The 15,616-nt window shown below is 46.2% G+C and overlaps 1 protein-coding gene across 5 annotated transcripts in view; it reads left to right on the top strand.

Annotated features, from left to right (window-relative positions):
- The first annotated feature begins 3,266 nt into the window (after positions 1-3,266).
- RBM26 (RNA binding motif protein 26) overlaps positions 3,267-15,616 on the top strand; it is a 94,100-nt gene continuing 81,750 nt past the window's right edge. For 4 of the 5 annotated variants that reach the window (XR_009461702.1, XR_009461762.1, XM_019488609.2 and 1 more), the window contains exon 1: positions 3,267-3,711. Coding sequence is in view for 3 of the 5 variants with exons in the window: in XM_019488609.2 (XP_019344154.1) it covers positions 3,641-3,711 (71 nt within the window). In the remaining 2 variants the exon portion in view is untranslated. The remainder of the gene's footprint in view (positions 3,712-15,616) is intronic. The other variant, XM_006261902.4, reaches the window with a different exon arrangement.

Genomic DNA, 15,616 nt, shown 5'->3' on the forward strand with positions numbered 1-15,616 from the left:
GAGCCCCCCACATTTTTCTGCAACACTCCATGCGTCCCAGCATCACAGCATTCACGAGCCAGCTCCTACCTAGTGGTATGTAGAAAAAACATTTAAAGCTATCTGTATATCTGAATCACTGAATCTTTCCAAATCTCTCCGAATCAATTCAGAGGATTCCAATTTGATTCAGAGAGATTAAAGGGTCCTCTGATTCGATTCAGATTCAGAGATTCAGCCACCGAATCGGGCCGAATCTCTGCCAAATTGAATCAGGGACTGAAGCTTCGCACAGCCCTAATAGTGACCATCAATTAATTGAATTCACTATCCGGTGAAGGGTGGGTAAACTAACCAGCAGGGCTGAAGTGCTAGATTTCAGAAAGGCTAACTTCAGCGTGCTCAGGAGATTACTTAGTTAAAGCTCAAGAGCATTGGTGAAATGGGGTCCAGGAAGCGTGGTTGTTCCTCAAGGGAGCAATCCTACGGGTGCAGAAGGAAACAATTCCATTACACGTAAAAGGGGGCAAAGGGGCCAAGAAGCTCTCTTAGCTGAACGGGGAAGTCCAGGAAAGCCTAAGGGCAAAGAAAGAGGTATACAGGCTGTGGAAACAGGGGATAGCTACCAAGGAGGAGTATACCTCCCTGGCTTGCACTTGTGGGGAATTGGTTAGGAAGGCCGGGGCAGGATTAGAACTTGAGCTGGTGACAGGAATTGGGGACAGCAAAAAGTCCTTCTTTGGGTATATAGAAAGCAAAAGGAAGGTGCAGGGTAGCATACGACCCCCTACAGGACAAACTAGGGCAATTGGTGACAGAGAGGCGGGACAAAGCTGAGCTCTTCAATGAGTTCTTTGCATCTGTATTCTTAGACACAGATGAAGACAAATCTTCCAATTGGATCATAGATAAACACAGGAGGGACACCAGCTCACCAACTGTTAGCGCACACTTAGTAAAGGAGCGCTTGGAGGGGCTGGAAGTGTTCAAATCAGCAGACCCGGATGAACTTTATCCAAGGGTGCTGAAGGAATTGTCCAGTGTCATAGCAGAGCTGCTGGCATGGCTATTTGAGCACTCATGGTGTTCCGGTCAGGTCCCAGAGGACTGGAAAGGGGCCAGTGTGGTCCCCATTTTCAAGAAGGAGAGGAGGGAAGAACTGGGAAATTATAGGCCAGTTAGTCTCACCTCTATCCTTGTGAAAACTCTGGAAAAAATCATTAAGGATCACACTTGTGGGAGCCCAGGAGAAATAATGCTGAAAGGAAATCAGCACGGATTCACTGCAGGCAGATCCTGCCTGACTAACCTTGTTTCTTTTTATGACCAGGTCACAAAATGCTTAGACGCAGGAGTTGATGTAGATGTCATCTACCTAGACTTTAAGAAGGCCTTTGATACAGTATCTCATTCTGTTCTCATAAATAAACTAACAGGCTGTGATGTAGATGATTGCACAATCAGGTGGGTGACCAATTGGCTTAGGAGTCACACCCAGAGAGTAGTAGTGGACGGGTCGATATCAACCTGGAAAGAAGTGGGCAGTGGAGTCCTGCAAGGCTCGGTCCTTGGACCGGTGCTGTTCAATGTCTTCGTCCGTGACTTGGACGCAGATGTGGAGAGCACCCTGTCTATGCTTGCAGATGATGGGACCAAATTATGGGACCAAGTTACCCTACTGGAGGGTAGGGAACGGATCTAGGTGGATCTACACAGGTTGGAAAAATGGGCAGAAGGAAATAGGATGCAGTTCAACAATGCAAGTGCAAAGTGCTGCACCTGGGCAAAAGAACCACCAACATACTTACAGGCTGGGGGCGGACCTTCTCAGCAGCACAGCAGCGGAAAGGGATCTTGGAGTAATAGTTAACTCCAAGATGAACATGAGTTGTCAATGTGACGAAGCAATCAACAAGGCTAACTGCACTTTATCATGCAGTAGCAGATGCATGATGAACAGGTCCAGGAAGGTGATGCTTCCCACCTATGTGGCACTGGTCAGGCTGCAGTTGTAGTACTCCATCCAGTTTTGAGTGCCACACTTCGAGAGGAATGTGGAGAATGTTGAGAGGGTTCAGCGCAGGGCCACTAGCATGGTCAGAAGCCTGCAGGCAAGGCCCTACGAGGAGAGACTGAGGGAGCTAGATCTCTTCAGCCTTCGCAAGAGAAGGTTAGGAGGTGATCTTGTGGATGCCTATAAATTCATCGGAGGGGGGCAGCAGGGAATAGGAGATGCTCTATATACCAATGCAAACATCTACACACACATATATTACGCAGATGGAACACATATACTATATACACACACATATATATGGTGTGTTTGCATGCATTTAGCATATACATATATATACAGTATAACCTCATAATCCTGATCTCAAAAATCTGGAATTCTCGAAAATCCAGCACTTCTTAAGCTTTCCCCTCTGCTCCCCCGGATGAGGAGGGGGAAGCTTGCACGTGGCAGCTGCCGCCACCATCCACCACCCTGTGTCACCAGTCCGTGTGCAGCCACTGCTCCCCCCACACTCCTCTGGATGTGGAGGGGGAAGCTTGTAAGCAGTGGCTACCGCTGCCATCCACTGCCTTGCTCTGAGTGAGGCCATGATGGCTCCAGGACCGGCTGAAACCAGCCGCGGCTCTGGTTTAAAAAAAAACAATATTTTCAAATTCCGGCAGGTGCTTGGCCACACACACACACACACACACACACACACACACACACTATTTTAGTTGGTCTAATAAAAGATATGGGTGTGTGCGTGTGTATGTCTATGGCTCATCTCTATCTAGCTATGACTTGTGTGCATGTGTGTGTATGGTACACACACACACACACACACACACACACACACACACACACACACACACACACGGTCAGTGCCATTCTTCTGGCCGAGTCTTTGCTCAGGCTGATTCCTTATGGCAAATACATGCCTGCACACCCTACAGACACGTATGTAGGCATGTATTTACCATAAGCAATCAGCCTACGCCAGGACTCGGTCAGAGGAAAGGCACTGGTGCAATGAGCACAGGCTTTAATTTAAGCGGTCACTCCCGCAACCCCAGGAGTCCTAAAGGTCCCCGCCTGCCCCCCTCCCAGCCCCCTTGTCGAAGCTCCGCCCCAACTCTCATTGGCTGCCTCACCCCCCGTCCTCACCTCGTCTATAGGCCCCGCCCCTCCGCGTCACACCCCTCCCTTTCCCTTCAGTTTGCCATACCGGCGCGCCTTCTTTTCTCGCGAGGTTTCTTATTCTCGCGAGCGCTCGGGGCCGCCATCTTACCTGCTCCTGCCGTGGCTGGTGGGGTCGGGGTGGGCAGGAGGCGTTTGGCTCTTTTGGGAGCTGCCGTCGCTCGGGTGTCTGGCGGCGTCTGCCAGTCAGACCTTTCCTCCCCGCCGGTTGCGCGCTCCCGGGGCCGCGGGGCAGGGCGCAGCGGACGGGGTCGCACAGAGTCGCCCGGCCGGTCCCGCCCCGCCCCCTTGGCGGCGCGGGGCCTCCGGCGCGGGCCGGCGGAGCGGGAGCGGGGCAGCGGCGGCTGTGCCAGGCGGCCGGCGGGGGAGCCGGGTCCACTTGCCGGCGCAGGGGGAGCCGCCCCTCGGCTCCCGCCCGCCGCCACTGCCGGAGCTGCCGGAGAGGCGGGGCACGGGCCGCTCTGGATGGTGGTGAAAATGATCATAGAAAACTTCGAGGCGCTGAAATCCTGGCTCAGCAAAACCTTGGAGCCCATGTGAGTACCCGGCGGCCCCGCACCCCTGGGCCCTCGGGGACCCCCCGAGCCCGGGCAGGAGGCAGGAGACATCCTGGCGCTGGGGGTGCTCTCAAGCCCACGCACACAACGTGCACCTGCAGTCCACGCCAGTCATTGAAGTCCCCCCCCCCGCGCATCGTCTTGGGTCCATTTCCATAGAGTCCGTGGGTGCAACTAGAGCACTCTGCAATATGTGGAATCCCTCTTGTAACTAGAGTCTCTCAAGGGAGCTTCTAGTTCAGTGGTTCCTAACCTTTTTTGGATCAGGACCCATTTGTAAACATCCCCAAACCAGTGACCCTCACTCCTGAACCGTTGCCCTCCCAGTGCGTGGGGCAGGAAATGGTGTGTGGGGTCCCAAGCAGCCCCTTGCAAGCTGAAACTGTGCCAGCCTGCAAGGGAAAAGCCCCACTTCCCTAAATTTTTTTCCACTAAAGGTGAATCCATTTTTAAAATTTGTTCACAACACATATGTTCTTGCCACCCGCTCCTGGGTCGTGACCCATGGGTTGAGAAACACTGTAGGGCAGTAATTCTCAGCCATGGTGTTGCAGCACCCTGTGGTGCTTTGAGGTCCTTTCAGGGGTGCCGTGGGTGCCCCACAGCGGTAGTTTTGTTAGGTGCACAAACGTGATTTGCAAGGTAAACCCTGGGATTTGAGAGCAGAATCCATAGCGTTAAAATCCGCCTGACTTGTTGGGGTCTTCTTGAGTTCTTTGCAACAAAGGAAAATAGCTTTGTTGTTTTTCTGCTGCCTAAGAAACAAATGAAAACTAAGAGCTGGCACTTATTGGAGGGATGCCTCAATTCTATCTTGAGTCTTAAAAGTCTGAGAATGATTCCTATAAGGAAGGGACTTGAAACTAACCTGATTTTTAAGGACATGCTCATCCAGAAACAGAGTAGTGTTAGCTCTCCCAGCTCACATCTGTGCCTCTACACAAGGCAGCCTGATATCTTCTGACAAACCCAGGGTAGAAATTAGTGAAACAGTAATTTCTGATAGCTCAGATACATTTGACTCCCTAAGTTCTGTCTTGCTGTAACCCAGCTAAAACACTCTCAGATGTTTCGGACACTGCTTCATAACTTTGAGTAGCTACCTGGAACTGAATAAAAAGACTATGTCATTTTAATCTGTATGTCTGTCATGATATAATTCATGGGGTGGTTATAAGCTTGATTAAGACTCGAGGTGAAATGCTTAAAATGTATCCAGGAGACCTTTATTTAGTAGGGCCTGATTCAAAGCTTACGGAAATCGATATGAGTTTCTTGGTTGTTTTCAGAGGCCCCATCATGAATTAAAACACATTAACAACATGAAATACTTGAGCTTGTGGTAGAGCCTAGATCTTTTTTATAGGTTAGGTTTTCTTATTTGACATGTGATATATTTTGCATGGGTGTACTTGTAGGATCTTGTTTAAAATGGGTTAAGCATGATTTAGATATCCAAGTGTCTTCCTGATTTGGAACTTATTAATTCTTATTTAGTCTCTGTGTTCTGTGTTTTTACTTGTTTCGACACTTAAGTAAAGTTCATGTTATAACAGCCGTTCTCTGTACTATGATGGTAGTGTGAATAGGTATTCCTGTGGTGCAAAAGTCATCTTGTTGTATTAGTTTTTTATTATTTGCACTGAGTACAAAATACAAGCATGTTGTAATATCCAAGCAAACCTAAAATGCTTTGTTAAAAATTAGATTGCAAAAGTTCCAGCTCACTTGGATTTCCTGAGTCTGCATAAAAGGTGTTATCCTATGCATTTGTTCTTGCAAATAATCAGTTAATGGATAGTATTTACTAAAATTGCTGTGGCTAGTTTCCCCTCGTAGATGTGTACCAACTTAGTTTGAACAGACTTTAAAATACCTAACTCTTTTATTGGGAGGAAAGATTCGTATTTATCTAGTTTTTGCCTGTAGTCTTAAAAAGATTCTGATTCTTTGATCTTTTTGTTGGCTAGTGTACTCCATGGAGCCATATGCTTCAATGAATCAAGCTAGTGGTTGGTTTTCTATCCATAATCCAGCAATTGACGTCTAGTAGATGAAGGCCAATGAAAAACTGAGGTTGGGGGCACCAGCAGTTCCATACTCTGAGAGCAGTGACTCTCCTGAGAGAAACAATGTCTGTTTGCACCTGGCTATAAATTAGAATGTCTCTAAGTTAAAAACTTAAGAAGCTCAACTTCAGTGATACTCCTACAGAAACAGAACTGTAAATCTTAATTTTTTAATTAGATGAGTTATTAAAAGCAAGCTAGTTTTCTGTTGCACTCTACTTTAAAAATGAGGCGATAAACTTTACTGGGGAAAAGATGGATTTAAAAAGTAGGTGTGTGTTTTAGGCATTGCGTTCGAAGTATTGGGTCAGTATCACTTGTCTCTGAGTAAATGCTAGAACATGCAGGCTGTGAGTTGGAGTGGAGGTGTTCTGGTTTCATTGAGAGAGAGAGAGAGAGAGATATTTTACCTTTCCAACTCTGAACTGTTCCACAGTCATTGGCAGAACCTAGGTAGACCTCTATCTTGACAGGAGTGTGGGCATGCTTCTTATTCAAATTGGCTGCTCTGTTAGTTGGATGTAGACCGCAGCTTGCGTTGGAGATAGAAGAGTTGTTCCAGAACACAGGCTACCACAGCTAGTACTCCTATGCCTTCCCATGGTTCCCTCCAGGAAACACAGACAAGTTCTTGTACAAAATTCATTTTTCTGGAGTGCTGAGAACCGTGAAACATTTCCCCAGAATCTTAGTGCCATGTGAGTGAGTGTGGGCCCAACACATTTTACAGTGTTTTGCATTTTGCCTGCTTTCACTCAGCTGGGGCTAACCTTACTGCAAGTCAGTCTGTGGAATATAGGGACAGGCAGCTACAACCCAACTTGGCTGCCAAAGATCACTTCACTGCCTGGTCTCTAAGTGCTGTATGCTTTGCAGGCTTCACTACAAATTTTGCAGTCATGGCTATGGTAGGCAAGAGGTGGGAAATGATGGCATCTTTTTGCTGATGTAGCTTTGCAGGCAAAACCTGTCATCTGGATGCAGATATGGTGACAGGAGAGGGTTTCTGGCAACAGGGCTTCTATCATTTCAGTCGGTGATGTAAATGTGCTCATGGGTGGGGGGGGGACCCCTCTTCTGACACTCTTGCAGTCTCTGCTTGGGAGTTCTGTTGTCATAGTTGTGCCTGCACAGTTCTGGCAGCAGTGACCCCATAATGTAAACCAGGGCTATGCATCTGGTGGTGCATTGGCCACATCTGACCTCTCAGGTTTTAATCTGTGGGCCATGCAGCTCAGTCTGGGCACTGTTCCCTCCATTGTTTGCCTGCCACTGAACTCTCCATGCTTCCCCTTCCCTCATCTGGCTTCTGCTGCTTGCCTGTTGCATAGGTGCAGGATCTCACCATTAGTGTGTAGTATTCACTAGACTACAGCTACTCCTCACTTAAGGTCATAGTTATGTTCTTGAAAAATGCAACTTCAAGTGGGATGATGTTAAGCAAATCCAATTACGTCACCTTCTAGCAGGTGGTGGCCAAGCAATGTTGTTATAACCGAACATTGTGTGACTTAAACGAGTATGTTCTCTGACAGATCAGTGACATAATAATGAAACAATGTTAACTGGGATGACGTTAAGTGAGGAGTACCTGTACCAGGATCTGTTTTAGCAAAGTTCTAAGCAATAGTTGTTTTTTTACCTTTCTTGCTTCTCTACCCTACAAGTGGTTGTTATCTCTGTAGAGAGCATACTCTCACAGTTTGTCTCAGGTGACATCATTAACAGTGGTAGTATTTAGGTTAAGCCATCTCTCTTCATTTTCTACTTTATTTTACATAGAGGTAATTAAAACAAAATGTTGCCATACTATAAAGTTAATTAAGATATTTTATTGGCACATTGGCTTTCACCTCATAGTGGCTTAAGGTTCTAGGTATTTAATTCTTCTCCTGCTGTAGTCTCAGATCTTTTTTGCATCTTTGTTCAGTTTGTTAATACTGATTTATCAAAAACTTTTTGTTTATGTGAATTAAAGGATAAAGTTTATGTGCCATGTGGGCATAGCCTCATTAAAATGGAAAATGTTCTTTGCTCTGGTTAATTATCTGAATTGCCATGGGATTATGGTATTGTAATTGCTTATTACAATAGGAATAATACAAAAAAAGCTTACATTTAATTCGTAAGAAAATTGCATATAATATTTACAATATTGTGAACAAGCTGTCAGATTAACCTGGTCATCATGAGCTTCCAATATTTTTCTTCCCTCTTTTTATTCTTGTGCCATCTTACCCTGTTTTCACAATTTTTTCTGTTGACTGTTGATACTTCGTATTTTTGTGCTCAAATTTTTACTTGGTGAGCTCTTGCAATTTCATAAATTAGGTTGGCAGTTTTAGTTTTCCCTGTAGTGTTACTTAAGAGAATTGGCAAGGAAAAAAACTATTTGGTGACAGTCGGTTGTGATGAGGCATGCTTTGTCTACCTAGATCATTAAACGGGTGGCAGTAAACAAAGGTGAGAGAGAGGGCATTCCTTTCAATTTTTATTATTGCTTACTATGCTGTGTTTCTAGATCCCATAAGATTTTTTTTCTGTCTCTAATAGAAACATAAGAGCAATACATACTTTAGTTTTGTCAAGCTTTTGCTTTAATGCAAAACCTTAACATTGCTTTTATGTACATTACAGTAAATAAACATGTATGCCTCTGACATCTCAGAGTTTTGCTAAGTTTATTTGCTTTTTCGTTGGTGAGGACACTTTTTTTTTTTTTTTCCCCTCCCTCTTGGGTGTATCTCAGTGGAGAACTCCCCTGAATAAAGGAGAAAGGGAGTCTCAGCTGCTTCGGAATTGCAGGGAACTACTAAACCATGAAGCTGCTTCTAATTGTCAGGCCTCTTGAGGAGTGTAAGAAGCTGTAATGTTCCTTTGTAAACTCTTTAGAATGTTTTATCCTGATTTAAACATTTGCTAAAAATAATTGTAGCAAGAGCAACCCTGCATGGCTAGCAGCAACCTAATCTAATACAGAAGGAACGTCTTTGATGGTGTCTGTTTCATTGCTTGCTTACTAAAGAGCTTTGGGCTCTGACACATGTTATATTTGTCACGCCTTGTCTGGTATTTTGCTGTGACAAAAAGCCTGTAGTCACATGTTCAGGCTTTTTGTCATGCTAAAAAAAGGTTTGATCTTGCCCCAAAATGGCAGATTCATGACAGGAAACTTGCTGTTTAAAACAGCAACTTTGTCTCTGGAAGGTTTAACAATTTAACACATGGACAGGTATTCCTGTCTCTCAGTATTGCACAGCGATCCATAACTCCCTGGCAGTGAGAGTGACAGAACGTGCCTGTAGTCTAGAAACTTTGAAGGGCTGTTGGTGCTCCAGCCCATGAAAGCACCAGGAACTGTAAAGGGTAGCAGTAGTTGTTGAGGCAAGTTAGTCAGTGAGCCTTTCCAATCCCCTGACAGCATCCCTGGAGCTAGAGGGAGCTACAGAGCAGCCTCTAGTCATCCCCTGGCTGGGTGGAGGGCAGCCTTCAAATACATCAGTGCTTCTGAGCATAATGGTTGCCTTCTTGGCCAGTGTTAAGAGTTGAACCACTCCTAGAGACAGATGAATGAGCTACAACGTTTGTGCTGTTTAGCCCAAGTCTGAACATGACAGCTGCTACTAGAGTCTGTGGACTAAACACAGGATGGGATAACTATATGTGTGCACTCACCTACTTTACATGAGTTAGAAAGGCAGTATTTTGCATAGGTTAAGATTGCTTGTTTTTTCAGACACCTGGTTTCAGAGTATTTGTTGACTATGTTCAAGTTCTCATACTTAATAGGGGCACCTTGTGTTATCTTGCTAACCATTTCTAAAATAAGAGGGAGCGGAGCGTTCAGCAGCTACTTTCAACTGTCATCTTTAAGTTTGGGTTCCTGATATAAGTACACAGTTAAAATAGTGAACTTGTTTTGGAATTAATTGCCCTTTTGAGAACAAAGGGATTTGATGAAGGAGCCTGTCTTTGCCCCTTCCACCACTTTCCTAAGTGATTGGCAATGTTCACACTTTAGTAAAGCTATCAGATTAAAATTTGATGGGTTCAATTTGGCATATGTTTTCCAGATGGCTACAAAGCTATAAAATGCTCTGCAGACAAACACTGCTTATGCATGACTGATTCTAGGAATCGGTGTGCAAGCAGCAGCGGTGACCAAAAGGCCAGTTTGCAATATGAGATTTCTTGCAAAAGTGGCACAAAAAGGTGAGAAATCAGTGAAGAATTGCCAGAAGGGCTGTTTTTCTTTGCAGCAATTCATTTTCCTCGGGCCACCATGAAAATGCACAAGATCCACAGTTTGTGTTCTTATATTTTGCTCTTTCACTTAGCTTCTTTTTAGCAAAATTAAGTTTCTATTGAAATGAAATGCTGCCATAAAATCAAGCTTGTTCTAATTGCTGCAAAGATGAAAATCTGGTAGAAGGTAAAGAGAAAATGGGGTTGACCAGAATGTGGATGCTGATGTTCTTGTGTTCATGTTTTGAGGTATTGTCCGAGGTTGCTTTGTGTGCAAAGAATTTAATGTGCTGCCCTGTATGTAACACAGGTTCCTTTCCCGATGGCAGCTGTAGTCTGAGATGGAAACTAAGAAAAGATTCTTTCCATCTGTTAAGCGCTCCACCTTTCTTCATTCTAATTGCTGAGTAGTTTTTTAAATATTTCAGATGGGCATATGCACTGTTGATGTCGCTGTTGTTTCCTCCCATCGAGCTCTACTAAATTAGTACCTGTTTGGTAAAGTTTATTTAGAGTACTCCATGGACATTCATTATCACTGTCTGGATCACTTAAAATGCTCATGGAAACAAACAGATAACTAGATACCTTTATCTTTTAGTATCAAGTAGACTCATATCACCAGGGACCCTGGTTTTCTCCGATAAAATAAATATCCCCAATTTTTGGATTAAAACAAGTAACCCAAAATCCACATTTTTCCATGATTAAAATGAAACACCACTAATAGATATATATTTGTGTAGATCTACAGATATAGATAGATAGATAATCTCTATTTAGTAGTGTTTTATTTTAATTGTGGAAAAATGTGGATTTTGGGTTACTTGTTTTAATCCAAAAATTGGGGTTATTTATTTTATCAGGGAAAACCAGGATCCCTGCATATCACCCTTAGATTCTTTGATTACTCTAAACTTACCAGCACATCTCTCTTCATTTTCTATGCTTTAAGAATACTTCAGCAAGTTGTTCTTGCTTTGGAGTCCTAGTGTCCCTGTGTTCAAAGTTTATGCCATGGGATATAGTGGCTTCTGGGTCAGGTATTCCTTGGAGGTTTTCAGATAGTGGCAGGTCAGGTTAATGGAGGCTGCCAAATATGCTGCCCCATTCTGATGCACTTGTTTTGAATTAAGATACATGTTTTTCTAAAGCTGCTGTCTAGCGTAACTCAGCCTTTTCAGGTTGTCAGTCCTTAGCTGAAGTCCGACTTTCACAACCCTTTAATGATATACTGTCAAAGAAAGAGTAAAATACAGGGTGTTTATAAAATCCTTGTGCATCTTTACATTTTAATAACTTTGGATGTACACATGATAAAGCAAACTGTAAACGGCTATTGAAAGCACTAAGTTTTAACACAATAAATGCAAATTAAGTTTTAACACAGTATAGCTCAAATTTCTAAACTTCAACATAATTGTCATCTTTTGTGATGAGTCATTCTGATTTTCCAACTTGTAGGAAACATTTTCCAGTTGCTGTTGTGTGATTTCATGAATTGCATTTATGATCCTCACCCTATGCATAGCTTACACTATGCTCCAAAGTTAATGAATTATGTTTTAAATTGCCATTTACAGTTTGTTTATATCTTTGGATATCATGTGTATATGCAAAGTTATTAAAGTTTAAAGTTGCATAAGAACTTTATAAGTGCCCTGTACATAGATGTGGTTTGCCAAAATAAATAATTTATGTGGCTGAGACGAAATAAATGGTTGAAATAGCATATTTGGCTTTGAAAAGAGAGAGTGAGCAAAAAGGGAGGTTTTCATTGCTTTAGATTGGGGTGGCCATTGTGTGGCATAGGTGGCACAAGTGACACAGGCAGCTTGTGTGTATGGTTCACAGCTGATACACGCACAAGGAGGAAACAGGGAACAGTGTTAGAGATCAGGCAGAAAGCAGAGCAACAGATCGGGTAGGGGAAGTGAATGGATGTGGTGCTTGGGGAGGATGCTGGGCTTAGCTTGTGAGATGCCTTCTAAAAAGTTTGGCCTGCACTGCCTTAGATCAGGGGCCAGACTTGATCTTAATGAACAACTTGTTTCTCATTACTCTTGTGTATCCAACAAGCTTGCTTAACCAGACTTTAACATAGAGTCATCAGGCTCATGGACTCCCTTCCCCTGCCTCATGATAGATCCAGTGCATGTGGCACCCGCTTCAGCCAAGCTGTGCCCCATGCTGCGTGTGGTGCCTGCACTGCTGGTCCAGAATGTGTGCTGCACATGGTGTCTGTTCCAGCTGGTTCAGGTCCTGTGCTGCATACGGCATGTGTAGTGTGGGTTGGGGATTGGCTGTGTGGTAGACAAGGGCAGTGCAGGTGGATGACAGGCTGTGGAGAGGGCATTATAGTTTCATAGTTAGTAGGGTTGTTGAGCAGATCATCAAGTCCGACCCCCTGCTACAGGCTGGAAAGAATGCTGGGGTCAGATGACCCTGGCAAGGTGTCGATCTGGCCTCCTCTTAAAGACCCCTATGGTAAGAGCGAGGACCACTTCCCTTGGAAGTTGGTTCCAGATCCTAGCCACCCTGACTGTGAAGTAGTGCCTCCTGATATCCAGCCTGAATCTGCTCTCTGTCAGCTTATGGCCATTGTTCCTTGTTACACCTGGTAGTGCTCCGGGCAGCAGGGACTCTCCCATTGCCTGCTGGTCTCCCTTGGCCAGTTTATAGATGGCCACCAGATCCCCTCTCAGCCTCCTCTTGTGGAGGCTGAACAGCTTCAGATCCTGTAGCTTATCCTCATAGGACCTGCCCTGCTGCCTCCTAATCATGCGAGTGGCCCTCCTCTGGACCCTCTCACTGTTGTCCACATCCCTTCTGAAGTGTGGCACCCAGAACTGGATGAAGTACTCCAACTGGGGCCTGACCAAGGTCACATAGAGGAGGAAAATCACCTCCTTGGACCTGCTCGTGATGCATCTGTGGATGCATGACAAGGTGCGGTTAGCCTTTCTGACTGCATCCCCACATTGGCAGCCCATGTTCATCTTGGAGTCCATTATTGACTCCAAGATCCTTTTCGGCCTCTGTGCTGGCGAGAGGGGAGTTCCGCAGCCTGTAGGTATGCTGCTGATTCTTTCTCCCCAGGTGTAGTACCTTGCACTTGTCAGTGTTGAAACCTATCCTATTCTCATCTGCCCACCTCTGTAACCTGTCCAGATCTGATTGCAGCTTGTCCCTCCCCTCTAGCATGCCCACCTCCCCCCACATCTTAGTGTCATTTGTGAATTTGAACAAGGTGCTATTCACCCCCTCATCCAAGTCGCCAATGAAGATGTTGAACAGTGCAGGCCCGCGGACCGAGCCCTGCGGAACCCCACTGATCCCCTTATGTGTCTCAAACTTAGGGCAAAAGATTGGGATGTGCTAACTTTCCTAGTAGTAGTTGCCTCTTGATGAGTGAACCCCACAGTATTTTGGGGCTTTACAAGGATCTTTGCCTTAGGCAGAGCAAGTGGGGAAGGGGAAGCAGAGAAGGAAAAATGCACCCGGTTACCACCAGTTTAACTATACAAGTTATTTATTGCTAAGTATATGAAATTAAAGATGGTACTAGTAGTAATAGCCATGCAAAGAAAAACAGACGGAAACAATTACAATATTACCCTGGTTCAGTTGAGTGTTTGGGGAAACCTAGCTCAAGCTTAACTAATAAAATTCAGGTTCAGAAAGCTATGCCTACAGAGAAAAAAGAGAACTAGAGAGAGAGAGCTGGGATCTCACCAATCCAAGGCTCTTAGGTGTTTTGTTGACAGGCAAAGATCCTAGCAGGATCATTGAAGGTTAAAGAGGCGCTGAAAAGAGACTATCTGTTTATCCCTATTTCTTGAGAACAACAGCGGATGGTGTCAGAGAGATTTCTCCCTCTGGGAGCAGACTGTTTGCTGCTTTACAGCTTTCTTATACTCTTAGTCCAGCCTCTTCAAAGCATTCTTTTAATTGTGTAAATCAGGGGTGTCCAACCTTTTTGAATGTGGGGCCGGATCATGAACTTTTTATCACCCAGTGGGCCGGCGATCCAAACTGAACAGCCTCACTCGGGGGGGGGGGAGGAGAGAGAGAGAGAGAAATCACTTGAGTGTCTTCTGACTTGTCACATTCTCAGCTGCAATTTCTAGGCAGAAAAGAGTGTCCCAAGAGTTCCCCCACCCCAACCTTGTATAATTGAGAACCTCCACCCCCAACCTCCCCCAGTAAAAATGGCAGGGGGTGGGGGCAGGAAATCCAGAAGAGGTAGTCAGGTGGAAAGCAACAAGAAAAACACCTATGGAGGTTGCTGGGAGTCTCTGGGGCTGGCAGGGGTACCAGCTGCAGCCCCAGCTCTGGTGCTGGGAGAGTGGCGGTGGCACGGGCCACACCGTTGGAGCAGATATGGGGGCAGTGCCCACCCTGCAATCCACATGCTGCCCAGGGTCTGGAGGTCTTATAGAGTGTTTCCCCCCCTCGCTCAGTATGAGCTCTGTGTGCTGTGGGGCGGGGAGGGGGGTTGTTTTACCCACTCTTCAGTGTGCACGGGCCCCTGGGTGGGACTTTTGGGGGTCTCTGGGATGACCCCCCAGCCCAGAGTGTCAGCTCTCCCTGCAGTGCTGGGGCTGGGGTAGGGGGACTGCAGGTGAATTCCTGCTGTCCTTCGGGTTTTACCTGCTCCCCCGAGCGTGCCTGGGACCCTGCCGCAGCTATGTGGGGTCTCGTGGGGGTTTCCCTTCTCCTCAGTGCAAGGCTTCCCTTGCAGGCTCTGCAGAGCAGAGCTGGCATCGCTGCCTGTAATGCATTCGTGGGGTGCTGTCTCTCTTTGGGGCAGCGGCGGCAGGACCTGGCTCACTGATGAGCCTGGCCCCGTGGGGGTAAGCAGCTCCCCTTCCCTCACTGCCAGTTGGGGCCTGTGGGCCGGCCCTGCCCGCCTCGTTTCGCTTCGCTGCTGCCCCGCTGCCGCTGCCATGGCTCCATGCTCTGTGGTGGCGGCGCTGCCGGCAGCTCCGCGCTTGGTGACGGCGCTCCGCGGTGGCGGTGCCACCACTTTGGGCCAGATAAAATGACTTGGCGGGCCTGGCCCACGGGCCGTATATTGGACAAGCCTGGTGTAAATCAAGAGTCCCAAGCTATAATTGACAGGGAAAATCCTATTATTTAGACAGTTTCAATTTAAATCATGGGCAACTGGTGCCATCTTAGTCAGGAGGGGGGGGCACATGCCCCCCTCAGTGAGGGGAAGGGGGGGGTCTCCCATGGCTGATCTTGGTGACCGGGGAGGCTCCTGTGTGGCCAATCGCTGTGCTTCTGAGAGCACCATGGTAATTTACTTCCTGGCCAGCGCTTGCGGGGTGGGGGCGGGCACCGGCACTCCTGGCTGCCTCCTCTGCCTGTTGCCTAAGTGGTGAGCGCGGCTGGTTGGAGGGTGCACTGGTGCTCTCAGGCAATATACCCCTTACGCGTTACCCACTGATTTATATGAAAGACCTTTTCCAGTGACAGGGGGTTATCTGGTTTGTAATGTCTCAAGAAACTGATCAACGACCAGTAAAAATGTAAGGTTTTAAGGAGTAACCAGACACCTAGGA

The sequence above is a fragment of the Alligator mississippiensis genome, chromosome 1, assembly GCF_030867095.1.
Source record: "Alligator mississippiensis isolate rAllMis1 chromosome 1, rAllMis1, whole genome shotgun sequence".
NCBI classification, from domain to species: domain Eukaryota; kingdom Metazoa; phylum Chordata; order Crocodylia; family Alligatoridae; genus Alligator; species Alligator mississippiensis.